The sequence below is a fragment of the Meriones unguiculatus genome, chromosome 14 (assembly GCF_030254825.1).
Source record: "Meriones unguiculatus strain TT.TT164.6M chromosome 14, Bangor_MerUng_6.1, whole genome shotgun sequence".
NCBI lineage: Eukaryota > Metazoa > Chordata > Mammalia > Rodentia > Muridae > Meriones > Meriones unguiculatus.
In genome coordinates, this window is record NC_083361.1 from 12,088,565 (window position 1) to 12,108,985 (window position 20,421).

Sequence of the window (20,421 nt, forward strand, 5' to 3'; positions counted from 1 at the left end):
GCAGGGTGATCTTTTCTGAGGCACACAATCACAATGGATAAGGCATGTAATCATAAGGGCTATTTTTCTAAACCATATCTGAAACATTGGGGAGAATTTTCCCACCTGATTTCCAACAGATTCCCATTGATTATTGCCAGGGAGTTTGTCTCTATTTTTTATGCATCATTTATTCTGTATTATTTCCTGGAGGCTGTTGCTAAAAGAGTTAACTTTGTTCTCTGCCAGGTGTACAATCTGTGATATTTCCTGGTACCTGAATTCAGCTCCCAGTCAAGATGGCTCTTTATTTTAAAATGGAGTTCTACTCAGGCTAACTATATCAGGACTAACTTAACCTGTTCATTTCCTTGAGGGATACAGGATTATTCAATCTATTTACCTGATCTTTACTTAATTTTGGTAAATGGAATCTATCAAGAAAATTTGAACATAGGGAACTCCCCAGAGTCTCATACTCCAACCAAGGACTATTCATGGAGATAACCTAGAACCCCTGAACAGATGTAGCCAATGGCAGTTCAGTGTCCAAGTGGGTTACATAGTAATGGGAAGAGGGACTGCCTCTGACATAATCTGATTGGCCTGCTCTTTGATCACCTCCCCCTGAGGGGGGAGCAGCCTTACCAGGCCACAGTAGAGGACAATGCAGCCACTTTTGATGAGAACTGATAGACTAAGATCAGAAAGGAGAGGAGAACCTCCCCTATCATAAGTGCATAACACATGTTTTGAGTGTTATCGGATATGAATTCAAATTTTATATTATGTGGTTATCATAGAAGTTAAATTTATTTCTTGAACTATGTTTTGTGAGACTTATGCTTTCTAGAATGTGTTTTGCCCCTGATATGGTGAAGTGAGTTCTTTTCTGGTCTCAACAATATAATATAACACTTAGGGGCAAATATGAAGCCAAGAAGTGCTGCACTGGAAGCCACGATGGCAAAAACTTCCATAGCCACCATGACTTTCCCTTTAGTGCTCTGGTAGACAGGGAGGAAGGTGACCCAAACACAGAAGAACACCAGCATGCTAAATGACAGAAATTTGGATTCATTGAATGAATCAGGTAGATTCCTGGACAAGAAGGCCATGGTATAACTCCCAAAGGCCAAGAAGCAGTGATATCCCAGGACACAGTGGAAGGCAAGAGCTGAGCCCTTGTTACACAAAATGATGATGTGTTCATGTTCAACATGATCATCTTGGTCAATGAATGGAGGAGAGGTTGCCATCCATATTCCACAAAGAACAAGTTGGATCAGAGTACAAATAGGAATGATGTAGTTTGTGGCCCTTGATACCATCAGCCATCTCACCATTCTCCCTGGAAAAGTAGCCTTGAAGGCAATGACCACAGTAATAGCTTTGGCCAACACAGTGGCAAGAGCCACAGTAAAGGCAACTCCAAATGTTGTCTGCTGCAGGATGCAGGTGGTTGTGTTGGGCTGGCCAATGAAGTTCAAAGAACAGAGGAAACAGAAAGTGAGTGTGATGAGCAAAATGTAACTGAGAGCTCGATTATTGGCCTTGACAATGGGCGTGTCTCTGTGTTTCACAAACACCCCAATAACAATGACTGTGACTGCAGAGAAGCACAGGGCTATGCTGGTGAGAGCCATTCCCAAGGGGTCTTCATAAGCCAGAAAGCTCACTGCCTTCTGGAGGCACTGGTTCTTTTTTGTATTTGCATAATGGCTTTCTGGACACTTCACACACTGATCCACATCTGGTTAGAAATGAAGATGAACATGAGGACATGTTGAGGTGCTCCCTTTTATTCTGAGACATTACTCACTACGTGCTCACAGGATTGACACAGAAGTCATCTTCTTTTGTTTCCTCAGGGACAAAGTAAGAGACCACAGTTGTGAATAATTCCAGATTCAACCGCACACTTTCTTCCTTAGATATTTCCTTTAGTATTTGTGTTCAAATATAATAGGTTTTAATCCAACCCATCTTTCTTTGCTACCATCATACTCCCTCCTTTCCCTTAGCTTTCACTCCTGACTTAATGTGCTTTTTATCTTTCCTTTTTACATTTTACTTACTATTAAGTCCATTCAGTGCTGCTGTTGTATATATGCTTGGGATGTCCTGAGTTGGAAATTACAAAGAATTTCAAGGTCTATGTTCCCAAAGAAAATGATGTCTATCTTCAGGTTGCCTTCAACTTCTAGTAGCTTTTTCACCAGCCCTTTTATCTTCTTTATAGTGTTTGAAACTGAATAAATGTAATGCCTTTCCTCTCTTTCCTGCCTTTTGTGACTCCTTTAGAAGTAACTAGAATACTAAGTTACACTGTGTAAGACTACCTGGGCCCTTGTATCACCTCACAAATTATCATAATTAATTGTGACATCATGTCACATATGCTTTATGAATTTGATCTATGATATTTACATAAGGGGGAAATTTTTTTGTATTCATTTTCATATAGTGCTTTTTGCACATGTAAGTCATACATCAATTTACCTCTTTAAAATTCTTTTAGCTTCAAATTCTGTTCATTCTTTGCCAGAGTTTTAGTAATAGACTTTATTAAATTAGTAAATGCTGAAAAGGTACCCAATGAACATTTTATGACATTTAGGATTTGGAATATAAGATGAATTGAAGGACTTTAGAAAACAGTTACACAGTACTCTGCTCTTGAAATTTTGTATGTTATGTTTGATATAAAAATATACATCCTGATTTACATGTTACATCATCAATATGTCATAATACTTCTATATTTCTTGATCCCTGACCTCATCACCAGACTTTCAATTTTATTTCATTAATACTATTGGATTCATATCTCCTTTGAAAAAATAGTATCTAGTTGTCTGAGAAAGCACCATATTGCTTCCAGAGTGGTTGTACAAATTTACATTTCCTCAATATCCAGCTATACCACTCCTAGGCATACAGCCAAAAGATTCTCAAGTACACAATAAGGATATTTGCTCAACCATGTTTGTAGCATCCTTATTTGTAATAGCCAGAAGCTGGAAAAAACCCAGATGCACCTCAGTGGAGCAATAGATGCACAAATTGTGGTATATCTTCACAATGGAATATTACTCAGCAATAAAAAACAAGGAAACCATGAAATTTGCAGGTAAATGTTGGGATCTGAAAAAGATCATCCTGAGTGAGCTATCCCAGAAGCAGAAAGATGCACTTGGTATATACTCACTCATATAGACATATAATATAGGATAAACCTACTAAAATCTATACACCTAAAGAAACTAATCAAGAGGGAGGACTCTTGCTAAAATGCTCAATTCCTATCCAGAAAGGCAATGAGGCTGGACATCAGAAGAAGGAGAAAAGAGGAAACAAGTCAGGAGCCTGACACAGAGGACCTTTGAAAAGCTCTGCCCTGTAAACTATCAATGTAGATGCTGAGACTTATGGGCAACCTTTGGGCAGAGTGCAGGGAATCTTAGGAAAGAAGTGGGAAACAGTAAGATCTGGAGAGGACAGGAACTTCATAAGGACAGCAAGAGAAAAAAAATCTGAGCACAGGGGTCTTTCCTGAGACTGATATTCCAACTAAGGACTATGCATGGAGATTACCTAACACCCCTGCACAGATGTAGCCCATGGCAGTTCAGTATCCAAGTGGGTTCCATTGTAATAGGAACAGGGACTGTCTCTCAGTTGGACTGATTGGCCTGCTCTTTAATTACCTCCCCCTGAGGGGGAAGCAGCATTATCAGGCCACAGAAGAAGACAATACAACCACTCCTGATGAGACATAATTGACTAGGATCAGAAGGAAGAAAAAGAAGTCCTCCCCTATCAGTGGAGGGGCATGCATGCAGAGGGTGGAAAAAGGGAGAGATTGGGATGGGAGGTGGGAAAGAACCACAGGGGAGGATACAAAGTGAATAAAATGTAATTAATAAAGAGTAAAAAAAGAAAAATAGTATCTAATAATTGTACAAATTTCAATCAACAATATTTTTAAATTTAAAGTGTCAGCCATTCTTTAAGCTACATATTGTTTTTTTTTGTATTTTATTATGTGTACTGTTTTAAATTATATGTATTAAACAGAATTCCAGTCATATTTGGTCTTGGTATATGAATGACTATTATTATGCATGCACAGGATACATTCGCCACTCACTTTGTGACAAAGGGGCATGAATGCCCACACACAAATATGTATACATAAATGCATAAATAGACACATTCATACAGTTTATTGAGAGTTTATTGACAAAAGAGAGACTGGATGTGGCATGGGCTTTTAAATCCTCAAAACTTTCCCCTAGTGGCATTCATAGGTCCCTAAATGCCACACCTCATGATCTCTACTAAAGGGTCTGCTAACAAAAGAAAATGTTCTGTAAAATTCTTATCTAAGAGAGGAGAGAAAGCTAACAGACCTGCAGTCTGAACAACACGATGATAAAACAGGGTTTTCTGTACACCTAGAGCAGTTCAATCTATGAATTCATGGCACTTGAGACAATGCAATAGATGACTGCAGGCTTAAGCCAGACAAAATTCCTGCATAGAGAGTCGAGGGTGGAATATCGAGACACCCCAAGGAAAGGGTTATTGGCAACCGAGTGCTATTGGGATATAGTCAGTTTTCTTTTTCAGGGTGTTTGTTTGACAACCCTCAAGTAACATCCACACATCCAAGAGCAGATGAGCATCACATCTCATCTGAATCTTGTATAACTATTAAAAGGGATTGAAATATAGTTTGAAAAACATCAATCTTTGATACTTAACTAATATGTGTTAAATGGGACAGTGACATAAAACACACTGTTACATACAAGGGAAAATATTTTTCTACAAATGAATGCTGGCAATGGATCACATATATAAATCAAGCATGATTTTTAATTGCTCTGTTGAGCTATTTCAAGGGTATGGTAATGAATTATGATAGTTGAGTTCCTAAACAAAAGGAGGAAACTATTTATCTCTGAATTGTAGTCAGATAATTTTCATTTGCCATGATATTATGGAATTCTGTGTAGAAAAATGAAAGCTTTCAATAAAACCTTCCTTTACCTGTCTCATTAGAAATCTCATTCTCTGCACAAGGAGTGCAGTTATAACAGCAAACAGCCTTGCCCTCCAGAGTTGCTTTCCTGAATCCAGGCCCACAACTCTCACTGCACACGGACTTAGGAATCTAAGAAGAATAAGAGAACATTGTCTAATATTTACAGTTCTAGAAAAATCGCACTAGAGGTTTTTTAATATTATGCAAAGGATTTTCAGTATTGTTATGAATATAGAAAAATATTTAGAAATATGATGTCCGTCTGAAGCAAACCTTTTAAAATATTAACATGAGTATTATCACAGTGTTGGAGAATTTGGAAGCTTAATGAGTTTGGGACACATTTAAGAAAAGTAGGTCACTGGGAAAGAAGATATAGAAAGGCATAAGTTCCTCCAGACTGATATGGTCTTTGTATTTAGTAACTACTGCATTGAGCGGCATTACTTCCAACATTTTGCTTACTGTAAATGTGTGTGAACAGATAAACTCTATCTCTGCTTCCATGCCTGCTTCCATGCCTGTTTCCCCTTGCTGTCATGCAGCCATCCATAGTGGACTCCCATAACTCTGGAAACATGAGCGAAAATATATTCTTTGTTCCCAAAGTCACTTTTGGTTATGGTGTTTAATAAAAGCAACAAAAAGTAATTTTATTATTTCATAATGTTAACACGAAATGAGAGATTTTTCTCAGTCAGATCAACCTAGAGACATTTTGAAGACAGTAAAACCCTGCTGAAAAGTGTCCCATATTTGTGTCAAGTTGAATAAACTAACCCTTATATGAGAGAATTTTTTGATACATTTAACACCGGATACTTCCATTGATCTGAACCAAGGAAGGGAAAAACCCCTTATGCTAATAATTATTTCATGGTTTTTTATGCTGGCAATTGGAGAGTGATGTTCCTTTGGTCAGACAACAAGTGTCATTATTTCAAGAATCATAATTTTATTATCAACTTGAACTTAAAGCTTTGACATAATATATAACCCACCTCTGAAAATATTTCTGGCCATTGTATCATCTGCTCAGATAAAGATAACTGTTTACCCTGAGGAGCATTTGCAGAAAAAGTTCCTATTTTCTTCTTTAGTCCAAGACCCTTTGGAAAATTCCAAAGGTTAAAGATGTTATACTCTTCATTTAACTTCTCTCTCCAATATAAACCCATGTTGTCTCTCACATGAATGTCTCTCAGGAAAGCGTTAAGCTGAAAGAGATTCATGAATTTATATTACACTGTGTCCAATAGGGAGAACAGAACCTGTGCTATGGAATATCTCTTATTATTTTCATCTCTGTTGTAAAAGTCAACATTAATTAAAGTTTAAATGATGTGGAGTAAATAAAAGCCTGGATTAGTGGGCTTGTGAAAGAGCATTCAGTTTCAAGAGAAAACTTTGAACCACACTCACATAGTAGATCAATGACTGCTGACTCGTGCATGCAACAATATTTTTAAAAGCTAGTCAGACAAGATCAGGTGTGTTCATGATGGTATGGTCATAGAAAAGATATTTCTGAGTGAGGTTACCCAGAAGCAGAAACACACATATGGTATATATACTCACTTGTAAGTGTATATTGGCCATATAATAAAGGATGGACACTAAAATCTATAGTCCTAAAGAAGCTAAACAACAAGGAGGACCATAGGGAAAATACTTAATCCTCGTTCAGAAAGGTAAACAGAATACACATTTGAAGTAGGCGAAGACACAGAACAAGAAAGGCACCTTCCAAAGGGAACCTCTGAAGGACTCTACCCATCAGGGTATCAAGGCAGATGCTGAGACTCATAGCAAAACTTTGGGCAGTGTGCAGGGAATCCTATGAAGGAAGGGAGAGATAAAAGACCTGGAGGTAACAGGAGCTCCACAAGAAGACCAACAGTGCTAAAATTCTGGGCTCAAGGGGTCCTGGAGAGACTGATGAATCAGTCAAAGAGCATGCATAGAGAGGACCTCATCCCCCTGCTCAGATGTAGCCCGTGGGCAATTCAGTCTCCATGTGGGTACGCTAGTAAGGGCATCAGGTAGCGTTTCTGACATGGACTCAGTGGCAGGCTTTTTGATCACCTTCCCCTGGTGAGGTGGTTTAACTAGGCCACAGAGAAGGAGGATCTAGTTCTGATGAGACCTGGTAGGCCATGGTCAAATAGTATGGAAGGAAGGCCTTTTCTATTAGTGAACTAGTGGAGAAACATAGGGGAGGAAGAGCAAGGGAGAAGAGACAGGAAGGATATGAGAGAGGGGTCTACAGCCAGGATACAAAGTGATTAAATAATAAAAAATAAGAATAAGAAAATTTAAAATCTAGCCAGACTTATTTGCTTTCAGAATATCTTCAGTAGCCCATTGTGTAAAATGACATTACTGATGTCTAAAGCGTAATTAAAAGGCACTGTTTAGGTACAAAACCACTGTCATTGTTTCAGTTAAATGTCCACTTTTATTTCTTTTATAAGAGATATACATAGGAAATATATTGATTTTTCTTATTGAACCTGTTATTATGAGAAAATTGACAGCTAGATATTGTTGACATGAACTTGATATTGACTAAATGTATTTCCTCCAGGTATCTTGCATCCAATTCCTCAGCAATACATTCTTAAGACTGTCTTCACCTCCACTTAAGATTAGAAAAACAAACACTTCTGTGATTCTGGATAACATATGCTGAATTTTACAATGGATAAGTTAGCGTCTTTGCAAAGTGTCATGTATCCCAGTGATGATCTTAAAATACAATGGAAAGAATATTACCTGCCAAGGGAAGAACTCCATCTCTTTTCCGTTTTCATATGGCTGCATTTGTACTTGTTTAAGCCTCATCTCATGGAGACTGTGAGCCACAGCATGCACGGCTCTGTATATATTGTAGCTCTCTTCACTCATGGACACATCAAATAAGTGTCTAGGTAATACATTCAGAGAAGCATTGGCTTGACAGTTGTCCAAAAGTTGACAATCAATTTCAGAAAATGAGCACTTGAAGAACAAATACCACATTTTAGGAAGATAAATGTCTTCTGGGTATCTGTAAGGAGTAACTGTTTGAATAAAATTGGTAAACTCAAAACTTCCCCTGTAATGGTGGGTAAAAATGAAGCTCCCATGAAATGAGTCTAACATAAAATAATCAGCATGAGAAGTAACATCCTGTTCAAAGTTCATGATCCACACTTTCCATGTCAATAACTTTTGCCCAATACTTCTCATCAGACCTTGTAAAGAATCAATGTCACCATGAATAATTATCACATTTGCAGATGATTCTTGGATCTCATCAATAAATTTCCAGCGTTTGTTAAAATAAAAAGTCCATGTGTTTGGGATCATCTTCACAAAAGCTGTGCAGATTCTTTTTCTCTCCATCTCATCTCTGAAATCTGATAGGATTTTATTCCCTTTGTGGTCATCTGGGAGGATGAGACCAACCCAGGACCAACTAAAATGAATCAGCAAAGAGACAATGCCAAGTGTAAGAGATGTGTCCTTGGGGGCCATCTGGTAGAGGGAAGAATACTGACCTCTGTCACTCAAGATAGGATCATAAGGTCCAAAAGAAAGCTGAGCCAAATTGGAGAGAAGAGGAAGAATATTAACATCAAACACTACAATAGTCCCAAAGCTGAAAATAACAACAGTTGGTAAACAGGTTCATTCCCATTTCAAAAGCAAATTCGACTTATGCCATTTTGTAGAAGGCAGATGCTGAGACTCATAACCAAACTTTGGGCAGATGGCAAGGAATCACATAGAAGTAAGACCTGGAGAGGACAGGATCTCTACAAGTAGAGCAACAGAACCAATATATCTAGGCACAATCATCTTTTCATGAATGATATTCTAACCAAGGTCCATTCATGGATTTAACCTAGAACCCCTGCTCAGATGTAGCCCATGGGGAGCTCAGTATCCAAGTGGGTTTCCTTGTAAGGGGAACAGGGACTATCTCTGACATGAACTCCGTGGCTGGCTCTTTCACCACCCCCTCTTGAGGGAAGAGCAGCCTTACCAGGCCACAGTGGAGGACATTGCAGCCAGTCCTGATGAGTCCTGATAAGTTAGGGTCAGATGGAAGTTGAGGAGGACCTCTGCCATCAGTGGATTTAGAGAGGGGCATGGGAAGAGATTAAAATGGGAGGTTGGGATTGGGAGGGATTGAGGGAGGGAGCTACAACTGGGATACAAAGTGAATAAAATGAAATTAACATAAAAAATAAAAATTCAATTAAAATCTTTTAAAAAAAGTAAGTCTTACCAATACTATATGTTTCAAGGAGCTACCTGATTTCACTTTTTAAAAAAGAAAGTCTTACCAATACTATACGCTTCACTCAATTCACCTTCCTTTCTCTTTTCTGGGCACTGGTTTTAATGGTTGCATAATTCAAGCATTCTCCCTTTAGTTTTTCAGATACTTATAGTATATACATGTTTTTAAAGGCCTGATTCCCAGGTCCCATCCTTTATATTTTCTCACCTGAGGAAATTTAAAGAGTTGTAGCAATGTCCCAATATAAGCAGATGTTGTCCAAGATGTTCCTGTGAGTGCAGCAATAAAATTTCTCTTTTTACAATTGTAATTAGCTAAAACATTGCCTCTGTGTGCTGTGAGCCACATACAGATATTCATAAGAATTTCCTGCTCAGTGAATCGGACATTGTAGAAGTCAAATCCAATAGATATGTTGGGTAAATGATTGGGGTTCCCATTGATCTCCTCAATGGCAAATACCATAGCCAGAATAAATTGGTAATTCTTAAAATTATACCTGTGAAAATGGCACAAAATAAACAAGAGGAGGACCACATAGAGCACACATCTGCATATTTAGTCTAATAACATTTATATTTCAATATTTTTTCATGAAAATTTTATTTTAATATTTTTTACCTTGAGTGGATGGATCTAGATTGGGTAACTCTTTTAAGATTACGCAAGATCCTTTATCATTATCAGTCATTACTCTTAGCTCCTCAAAGCATGCTTTATTTATTTTTTTATAGATAGGTACAATAAAAATTCTGTCTACAAATCAGAAATTAGTTTCTCCAAAAATCTCAGATATGATTAAAAAGAACATACTCTGACGCCTGTTATATGTTTGTCCTTCTGTATATTTATGATATTTGTCTAGGTCACTTGTGCACATGTATTTCTCCCTGTGTGTACAGTTTTTGGACATCTATAAGTATGAATGCAAGATAGGACAACCTCCAGAGTTAGTCCTAGCTTTTCACCTTTTCACCAATAATTTCTATTACTTATTTATGTGTTTCATTGATTATGTGTTTGATCAATTACTTGCTTGCTTGCCTGCCTGCCTGTTTGCTTGCACAAAAATGCCTACCTATCTCGCTCTGGTAAGTCCTCCTAATAAAGGCTATCCCCACCATACCTGGCTCCTCAATTCCTTTATTTAGAATACCACATTGCACAGTTTTCTGCACAGCAAACTTGTAGAGATTCTTCTGTTTCTTTTTCCTGCACTTCAAGTGATCTTTGAATTACAGGCATGCATTCATATCCTTTTCGGGAGAATTTTTTAAGATATATTTTATTTTTATTAGTTACAGTTTATATCCCACCTGTAGCCCCCTTCCTTTTCTCCTCCCAATCCCACTCTCCATCCCTCTTCTCTACTCATGCCCCTCCCCCAGTCCACTGGTAGGAGAGGTCCTCTTCCTCTTCCATCTGATCCTAGTCTATCAGGTCACATCATAAATGGCTGCATTTTCTTCCTCTGTGGCTTGGTAAGGCTGTATCCCCCTGAGTGGGAGGTGATCAAAGAGTAGTCCACTGAGTTCATGTCAGAGACAATTCCCGTTCTCATTACTAGAGAAGCCACTTTGAGACTCAGCTGTCATGGACTGGCTACATCTGTGCAAGAGTCCTAGGTAATATCCATGAATGGTCTCTGTTGGAGTATCAGTCTCAGAAAACACACCTGTGTCCATAGTTTTTGGTTCTGTTGCTCTCCTTATGGTGTTCCTGTCCCCTCCAGGTGTTTCTATCTCTCCCTTCTTTCATAAGATTCCCTGAACTCTACAGGAAATAAAGTTTGGCTATGAGTCTCAGCACCTGCTTGATACCCTGAAGGGTAGAGTCTTTCAGAAGCCCTCTGTGGTAGTCTCCTATCCTGTTTCCTGTTTTCTCCCTCTTCTGATGTCCATCCCTTTTGCTTTTCTGAATGAGGTTTGTACATCTTACCCAGAGTCCTCCTTATTGATTAGCTTCTTTAGGTGTAAAGATTTTAGTATGTTTATCCTATAATATATGTCTAATATCAAATTATGAGTGAGTATATACCTTGTGTGTCCTTCTGCTACTGGGATACCTCACTCAGGATGATCCTTTCTACTTCCCACCATTTGCCCGTGATTTTCATGATTTCTTTGTTTTTAATTGCTGAGTAGTATTCCAATGTATAAATGTACCACAATTTCTGTATCCATTCCTCAACTGAGGGTACAGAAACTTATATCAATCCACAGAATTCAGGGACAAGGCAACGCTACCCACTCTCTTCATATCTCTTCAACATAGCTCTTGAAATCTTTGCAATAGCAATAAGACAATTAAAGGAGATCATGGGGATACAAATTGGAAAGGAAGAAGTCAAATATCAGTTTTTAAGATGATACGATAGTATACATGAGTGACCCCAAAAATTTTACCAGGGAACTCCTACAACTGATCAACATCTTCAGCAAAGGAGCTGAATACAAAATGAAAAAAAAAATCAGTAGTCTTTCTGTATACAAAATACAAGAGAGCTGAGAAAGAAGTTAGAGAAACAACACCCTGTACAATAGCCACAAAGGACATAAAGTATCTTGGTGTAACCCTAACAAAGCAAGTCAAAAACGTGTATGAAAAAAAATCCAGTTTCTGAAGAAAGAAATAGAAGAAGTTATCAGAAGATGGAAAGATCTCCCATGCTCATGGCTTGGCAGGATTAACATAGTAAAAATGGCCATCTTACCAAAAGCAATCTACAGATTCGATGCAATTCCCATCAAATTATCAACACAATTCTTTACAGGTCTTGACAGAAAAATTCTCAACTTCATATGGAATAACAATGAACACAGAATTGCTAAAACAATGCTCTACAATAAAAGATCTTCTGAATGGATCTCAATTCCTGATCTCAAGCTGTACTATAGAGCAACAGTGGTAAAACAGTACTATGCATGGTACTGGCATAGAAACTGACTGGTGGATCAATGGAACCAAATAGAAGACCCAGAAATAAACCCACACACTTATGGACGGCTGATTTTTGAGAAAGATGCCAAAACCATACAATGGAAAAAAGATAGCATCTTTTTGGGAGTTTAAACTGAGATTTTCACATTTGCACTTACAGTATTCTCCTTTTTTAACCACCTCTTCACCTGTATAATAATAAATTATGTGACGAAAATACCTTTTACTCTGAAAGGTCCCAAATCCACACTCACAGAAGAGTCTGATTTTATTTCAGTGTCAAAATGTGTTGATCACACTAAAGGCTTCATTAAGGTACTATTGTGTAAATTGTTCTTCTTTCACAAGGCTTAAACATCTTAGCTGAAGAGCAGTGGAAAGATTTTAAGAAGGAAGACTATGAGTAACCGCTATGAATGTTCCCTAGACACAAAGGGGAAGATATAACTATGATCTCATGGTAAGGTAACAACATGTAAAAACCTGTTCATTCTCAAGCGAGACAAAATACCAGCCCAGACAGTAGAGTTAGATACAAATTCACACCAGGGGCAAAGAGGATATTTTTTATGGTTTTCTTGTGAAGATACACAATGACCATGGTTACTCTCATAAGGAAAAACATTTCATTGTGGCTAGCTTAGTTTCTGAGGTTCAGTTGATTATTATCATTGGGGCCAAGCTTGGCAAAAGACAGGCACACGTGCTCTTGGAGAAGAAGATGCTAATTTTACATCCTGAATGACACACAGAAGACTGAGACACACTGGCCAGACCTGACCTCCTTAGACCTCTAAGCCCAACGAACAGTGACATACTTTCTCCAGCAAGACCACACCTACTCTAAGAAGGCTACACTGTCTAATAATGCCACTCACTATGGACAAAGCATTCAAACACATGAGTCTGTGCCAGTTACTTCTATTCAAAACACCACAGTTAGAACTTGATAACTGTGGGAAAGGAAGAGTCAGTTTTCTTCAATCATTTGACCCTTGCTAAGCCAATCATATTTTAGGATGGTTCCAGCCTCATAATACTTGAGCAAGACAATTTGACTTGACTGGAGAGAAAGAATTAAATTTAAAATTGGGCAGGTATATAGATGAAGACAGAAAAGGTGAGTATAGATCTAGATGGGAGAATTGGTGAATATAACCAATTCTTTATAAATGTATCTATATTTTATTGTGCTTAAATTTTGAATGACAACATAATGAGGTGTGGCAGGAAAACTGGTTCATCATTTAAGAATGTTTCTTTCCAGAGAACTCAGAAATCATACTAACAATCCCATTAGCCAGTTTGCACCTATCCAAAACTATGTCTCCAGAGGATTCAACACCTTTGCTGGCCTTTTTGGTCATAACCATAAAATGGTCATACAGTCACATAACACACACATACACAAGTAAATGAATAAATAATAGTCTTAGTAGTGAAAATAATATGAAAAGGAGGAAATGAGATATTGAAATGTAAACAGAAAAACAAGATCAAAACTTGGCAGCTGGGTTATGTGCTCATTGCTTATGCTACATATTTGTATATATGTAGGAGATTTATTACACGGTTATTTTTGAATGCATGTATTTGTTTTGAAAATAAATTTATTTTGTATTTGATAGATTAATAAAGTTATTTGACAATAAAAATTATCAAAATTTGTAAACATTATTCTTTAAAAGAAAGTAGACCAAAAACAATTTTGCAAAATATGTTGTTCACTGGAAAAGAATTAATTAGAAAAATGATTGTCTGTATGGAATAATACAAATGTGACATTTTATCATCTATAAACACTTTATATTTAAATGTATGTCTACATAAAATGAAGATATATATGTGTATATATATATAATTTTTGACAATTCTTACATGTGTGAATATACTAGAGATAACAATCACTATTACTTGTCTTACAGGAAGCAAATTAGAACAGCTCAAAATTTCCAATCACAAAGCAATCATAAGGAGATACTTTAATCTCAAAGATTTGGTCAATCTTTTTTTGACATCTGTTTTGAATGCCAATAGTATATAGTATATACTTTTGAATATGAAAAATAGTTTTATTATTTTCCCTTTTGAGATTATAATATAATTTGGAGCATATAATATAATACAATATAAGGCAATACAATGTAATTATACCATACCATACCATACCATACCATACCATACCATACCATACCATATCATAACATAAGATAATACTATTGCACCCCTCCTCTTTTAGCTGTGCCGGACCTTATGCACCTCCTTTCTCTTATTAAATTTATTGGACTTGTTGTAATTGCCCAGGAAGACTCAAAGCTACACATAAAAAAGTGTAGCTAACTAAGAAATTCTGTAAAATAATCTGCCCAAGATATAACATTCTTCCATATGGAAGAGCATTTGGTTATCCCCTACAAAATAGTCAGCCTAGAAAAAAAAATATATATATATATACAAGTAACAAAATACAGACTGAAAAGGTTTTTAAAGAATGAACACAATTTTGGTAGAGTTTACCAGAAAAATTCAAGAGAAAGACAGCTTTCAAAATGAACAACTGCCCAGTGGAAAATGGACCGGAAGATGATTAAAGCCATGGGGCTTGGTTAAGCAGGCTATGATCTCAGATATATGATGGACTAGCAGTCACAGGAAGGTTGGACTTAAATAAAATAGAGCATCTCTCAGCATCACAAAAACGACTCTCAGGTCCTGGACAGCATTCAAAGAAAGAAAGACCAATTGAAAGAAAAAAGGAAGTTAATAATAAGAATGGTGGACACACCCAATGAGCCACATTGTGAAAAGATGAACAAAATACTGTATTCTGATTATATGACATTTCTTACTACAGTGAATTTGATTCTTACATCTTACATATTGGATAAAAATTCATTTTTTATACATGTAAAGTATCTACATATTTTTAACTTAAATTCATTTTTTTATAATCTATTCACATTACATCCTGATTTTACCCCATCTCTTATCTCCTCCAGGTCCCACCCTCCCTCTGTCTTCCACCCTACATCCTTCCCCTATTCCTCAGAAAGGGAGAGACACCATCCCCTACCATCTAACCCTAGCCTATAAAGTCTCAATAGGATTGCCTGTATCTTCTTCCTCTGTGGCCTAGCAAGGACCCCCAACCAGAGGGGAAGTGACCAAAGAATGGGCAACATAGTTTATGTCGTAAACTGCCCCTGCCCCTTACTAGGGAACCCATGTAGAAACTGATCTGCCTATAAGCTAATATGAGCAGGGTCTCTAGGTCCTCTCCATGCATGGTCCTTGATTGGTGCATCAGTCACTGCAGCCCCCTCCAGGGGCCAGATTTCTTGGCTTTGTTGGTCTTCTTTTTTTTTTTTTTTCATTTCATTTTATTTTTTAAATTAATTACACTTTATTCACTTTGTATCCCCCCCCATAACCCCCACCCTCCTCCCCTCCCGATCCTAACCTCCCACTTTCTTCTTCATGCATGCCCCTCCCCAAGTCCACTGATAGTCTTCTTATGGGCTTCTTAGGCCAAGTGAAAATGTTAAGAAATTGTTAAAGTTAATTTAAAATTAGAATATAAGATTGTGAATGCTCAGAAAAAAAAAACAATTTTAATGAACAAAACTTAATAATATTGTAATAAGAAGGATAATAACACCAGGATATATAGACAAATCACTTGAAATTGTCTTTAATTTTAGAAATGCCTTTTATACATTTTCTGCAGCATCTAACATTTGCAAAAATCATAGAAAATATCACCAACTATTTATTCAATTAAAATAGATAAAGGTCAAACATATTATTCAATTTTGTATGGATTCCTAACTTAGAATTGATTTCACAGAAAATGCACAAAGGTCTGAGTTATTGCTGAATGTGAATATTATAGTTGGATACACACATCTGTCTCTATACATGACAGTCCGAGATGAATGGTGAAAGAATCCCTGTAGTGCAGACAAAGGAGAGCCAGAAGTACTTACCTCAGTGAGGCCTTGCCAAGCACACTATACCAGAAATGTTGGTGTGTTGCTACTGAGCTGCTTGTGTTTGTATTTATGGCTTTGCTGGAATATAACTCTTCAGATTATATATTCCTTACAAAACACACTGAGGAAAATAGAGCTAACCAACAAGACCTGAGTGCCAATGTAAATCACATACTAGAGATGAACCAAGTTCAGTCGCTACAAAAGAGTAGACAACAATGAAGGAATTTTCAAGTAAATGTAAGTAAAAAGAATGCCACAAAGGAATTTATGGAACACTCAAAACCCAGTCTAGCTCTGTGCACTGAAAAAACATATTACTGAAATTCAAGGAAAGAGGGAGATGAATTATAATGCCAAGTTGGGATCAAAATACAGTTAGGAGTGGAACCATATTCTCTGCTGATATACATAAAAGAAGACATGGTAAAGAGAATCCAGAGAACTAGAACTAAATGAGAACTAGTCTAGAAAGTTAACAATGGAATATTTTAGAGCTTTTTCCAGTCCTTCCTGCTACAAATGTAGTCCACATTTGTTTTAGTGTATATGTTTATATTTAAATCTTTCTCCTGTTGATAATTATATTAGAGTTTTCATAATTACCATTAACAAAATACTGATAAATCTTAGTCAAAGTGGAATTTCATGTACTTTCAATAATGAATATCAAAAAATCAAATATATTTAAAAATATATTACAATGCAAAATATTTTAGAATAATCTGCCAGGAGATATTTTTGTATTTTAATATGGAAAATTGTTCATAATTACACATAACTATAGTAAAATACAAAGTCAATAGACTGTTGCATTTAATAAAATGCAAATTGTCAAGAAATAAATTTTGGTGATGCATCGGTTTTAATAAAACAGAATAATTGAATGTACATTGATGAAATATACTTTTGCATATAAGTTTAAAACCATTTTGTAATTCATGTAAAGGAAAAGAATTCACCCTCATAATCACCAAGAGGAAATTATTTCTTACATTTGGAAAGATATGAACTAGATCAATAAAAGGATTTAACATACTGGCTAATAAAGTGGCTTAGCCAGTGCAGGATCCTGCTTTTGGATCTGAGGGGCTGAGTTTAATCTCAGCACACACAGTTGTGGGATGAGGAAATTTGTTCCTACAGTTGGGCTCTATTTTTACCAGCAAGTTTGAGTTGGATCAAAAGCACACACACACACAGACACACACACACACAACACACACAAACAGAAATACTGAATGCTATAATAAATTTGAAAAAAATAATGTTAGATGAATCTGAAAATGGAACAAGCCACTTTTCATTTAGAATAATCCTATACTCATCGGAAGCAAATATGCATTTCTTCAACACTCTATGCAACAAGTACTCACTTGGCACCTATGCTATTATGATAGACTAAATGAATTTTGTTTTTTTTTCTGACTTAATAACAAGTTAAATATTTTGAGAGATCACAATCTTCTTGTTTATGATGAAGAATCCAGATATTAAATATTAAATAACTATTAAACCCAGATATTAAGTAACTGAAAGTATAGTATTCACAGCAATGGGCTTGATGCTGCACAAAATACAGGGAAACACAAAACAATGCACATTGGTACCTGAATTGAGGAAAAAACCGGCAGAAGAAATATGGAGCCATAATTATGATGAAGTAGAAGATGACTTACCCAACAACCACATCTGTTATACAAATGAGAAATTTTGTGATTTTATTTGAGACATAATAGGATTCCCTAAGAAATTAGAACTACCATGAAATATTTCATCTTAAACAGCTATCTTTCCTGTTTCAAATTTTCAAAAAAAAAATTCTGTCAAGGTAACAAAATATTTAATGGCCTTTAATATTTAAACAGTTTTTCTCCTCCAATGTCTATCATTTAATGACTTACTACCATACCAAGTCCTTAACAAACATATAGTATTGACAAACTGAGCATAATTCACTTTCACATGTATATTTCCTTTGTTCATTTTCTACTTGTTGACTCTGAACTCATATTCTTATTTGTTCAAAGGGATTTAACAGTCTTATTGCTGTATTTCAGATCCTTACTTTTTGGATCAATACAGATATAATGTCTGCACAGGAAAGGAAGTTCTGAATTATTTTAATTATTAAGAAACATATAAGAATATTTCTCTCTAATTCAGCAAGACCTGTTTGACACTATCTATTAATCTGGCATATTTTATACAAGCTAAGAAACAGTTGAAAGTTGACTCCCTCACAGTCACTATGTCTTGGGGAACACATCTAAATATCACAATACTTCAAGTTTTTAGAAACTCCATGAGCATCAGTGTCAGGCTTAAATTACAGCATCCTTTCTCAGAAGTCATAATACTGAAATCTATTGAGACCGTGTGTCCTTACAGGCATGGTATTCTTGCATATTTCACAAAAGATAAAAAATAGCCCCATGTTGACACTCTCACAGTCAAAAACACATCTATAAAACTGAGATAAAATACTTCAAAGAGATAGAAAAATCAGGAAAACTCTGGAAATCTGCCTGAGAACTAAAAAGCAAATTAGCAAACACACACTTACACAAAAACATGACATAAAGGACATTTGTAGAACACAGCAGTATACATGAATTTTGGCGGTGATATTCTTAAGTCTGGTTCAGTGGCAGGTAAAACAAGACAGCTTCTTCACACAAGCAAGACAATGAACACTCAGGAGTCTCTGCATTTAGTGACCTCATTCCCTGATCAACAAAGTCAGGCTTAAATGAAAGAATCCTTTCTGTGAAAGCATAGCACTGAAAACCATTTATACTTTGTGGCATTAGAAGCATGTGAGAGGTTACACTTAGCAATCAAATGAGGAAACTAACATGAAGAAAATCACATTTTCCATTTTATTTCCCTTTTGGAGAGGAATAGAGGCCAAAAAAAAAAAAAAAAAAAAAAAACAAAATTGACAAGATTTGGAAACTGTAAAATAGAAATTGTCACAGTAAAAACCATAAGGAATATGTAAGATTTTTTAATAGCTATTCCCCCTAAGTCATAAGAATTCTGAATTCCAAAACTGAATAACTGTACTTACTGTAGGTAATAGTCCTCATAATAACCTATTAGATGGGAATGTGGGATTTCTTGGATGGTGTAATAAGTATGAACAGGGAAAAATGCACCAATCACCACATCTCCTTCACGGTGAAAATCTTCTTTTATTTGGTAATAGCATTGATTGTTGTTAAAGGCACAGACAAGACTGGGAATCTGCAAGAGCCAGAGAATAAAAATCAAGGAGAACATCCCACTAATACATGTGTCTGCTTGATGCAGATCACACAGAATGCAAGATATATGCTTGGTTCATGTGTTTGCAACACTGTTGTTGAGTGAGACTCTCACACTAATCATTCCTAATCTTTGCTGTTTTCTTATCCCCTGCCACTGGGAATTTGGAAACTATTTCTTCCATTGACTTTTCCATCTGAGCCCATTTACTTAGGTCAAAAACAAACTAGAAAATATGTTTGCAGATCTTCTTTATTAGCCAAAGGCACTGTGGTTTCAACCAAGAGCTCGGGGTTAGGCTAAATTGGCTAAAAAGATGAAGCAAGAAACTTTTTATATGAAGCAACTTAGGCTGATCCCCAGAGGTTACATCAGAAGAGTCCTACTAGATTAAAAAGAAGGGGCCAAATGAAAATATTGTAGGTATAGCCACTAAAAATAAATGGGGCATCACGATGTCTAAAATGAAAATATATATGCATGTCTTCCTGGCCTGTTCTCTGCTGAAGTCTAACATGTTTACTTCTATGATATATGTAAACAGTATATTAATATCAAGCCTGTTGCACACACACACACACACACCCACACACCAAAATATGTTTCTTCTTACTTCAGGAAAATTAATGGTTCTTCTTGATACATCAATACTTCTTTATATTTGGAGGTTTGAATCCTGTACTGCTAATGTCCTCTTTTATACTTCATAAATCATTGCATTCATTTTATATCACAATCAATCCCTGCATCTTGAACACTGGGGTTTACCCTTTTTGAGTATATAAGCATAGATAAATATCCCTACCATTTCTCCATATTCCACCATAATTTAAAAAATACTTGATTTAAAACAATTAATTTAATTACTTTTTATTTTTAATTAAATTTTTATTTTT

General features: G+C 36.2%; 1 protein-coding gene across 1 annotated transcript; it reads right to left on the reverse strand.

Moving 5' to 3' along the window:
- Positions 1–803: 803 nt before the first annotated feature.
- On the reverse strand, positions 804–19,540 carry LOC110543626 (vomeronasal type-2 receptor 116-like). Its single transcript, XM_060366244.1, has 6 exons — positions 19,329–19,540; positions 9,531–9,822; positions 7,808–8,614; positions 6,034–6,249; positions 5,038–5,161; positions 804–1,732 (listed from the first exon to the last, which is right to left on the reverse strand). Exons 1-6 carry the CDS (start codon positions 19,538–19,540, stop codon positions 804–806), a joined length of 2,580 nt encoding a protein of 859 aa, XP_060222227.1.
- Positions 19,541–20,421: the final 881 nt, after the last annotated feature.

What these genes read in the sequence shown, in the direction of transcription:
- LOC110543626 (XM_060366244.1), bottom strand. Translation starts at nt 19,540, where the DNA reads ATGTTCTCCTTGATTTTTATTCTCTGGCTCTTGCAGATTCCCAGTCTT. An exon ending in TATGAGGACTATTACCTACA is followed by an intron (nt 9,823 to 19,328) that starts GTAAGTACAGTT and finishes CCATTTTCACAG; the next exon opens with GTATAATTTTAAGAATTACC. An exon ending in GGCCAGAAATATTTTCAGAG is followed by an intron (nt 5,162 to 6,033) that starts GTGGGTTATATA and finishes TATTCTTCTTAG; the next exon opens with ATTCCTAAGTCCGTGTGCAG.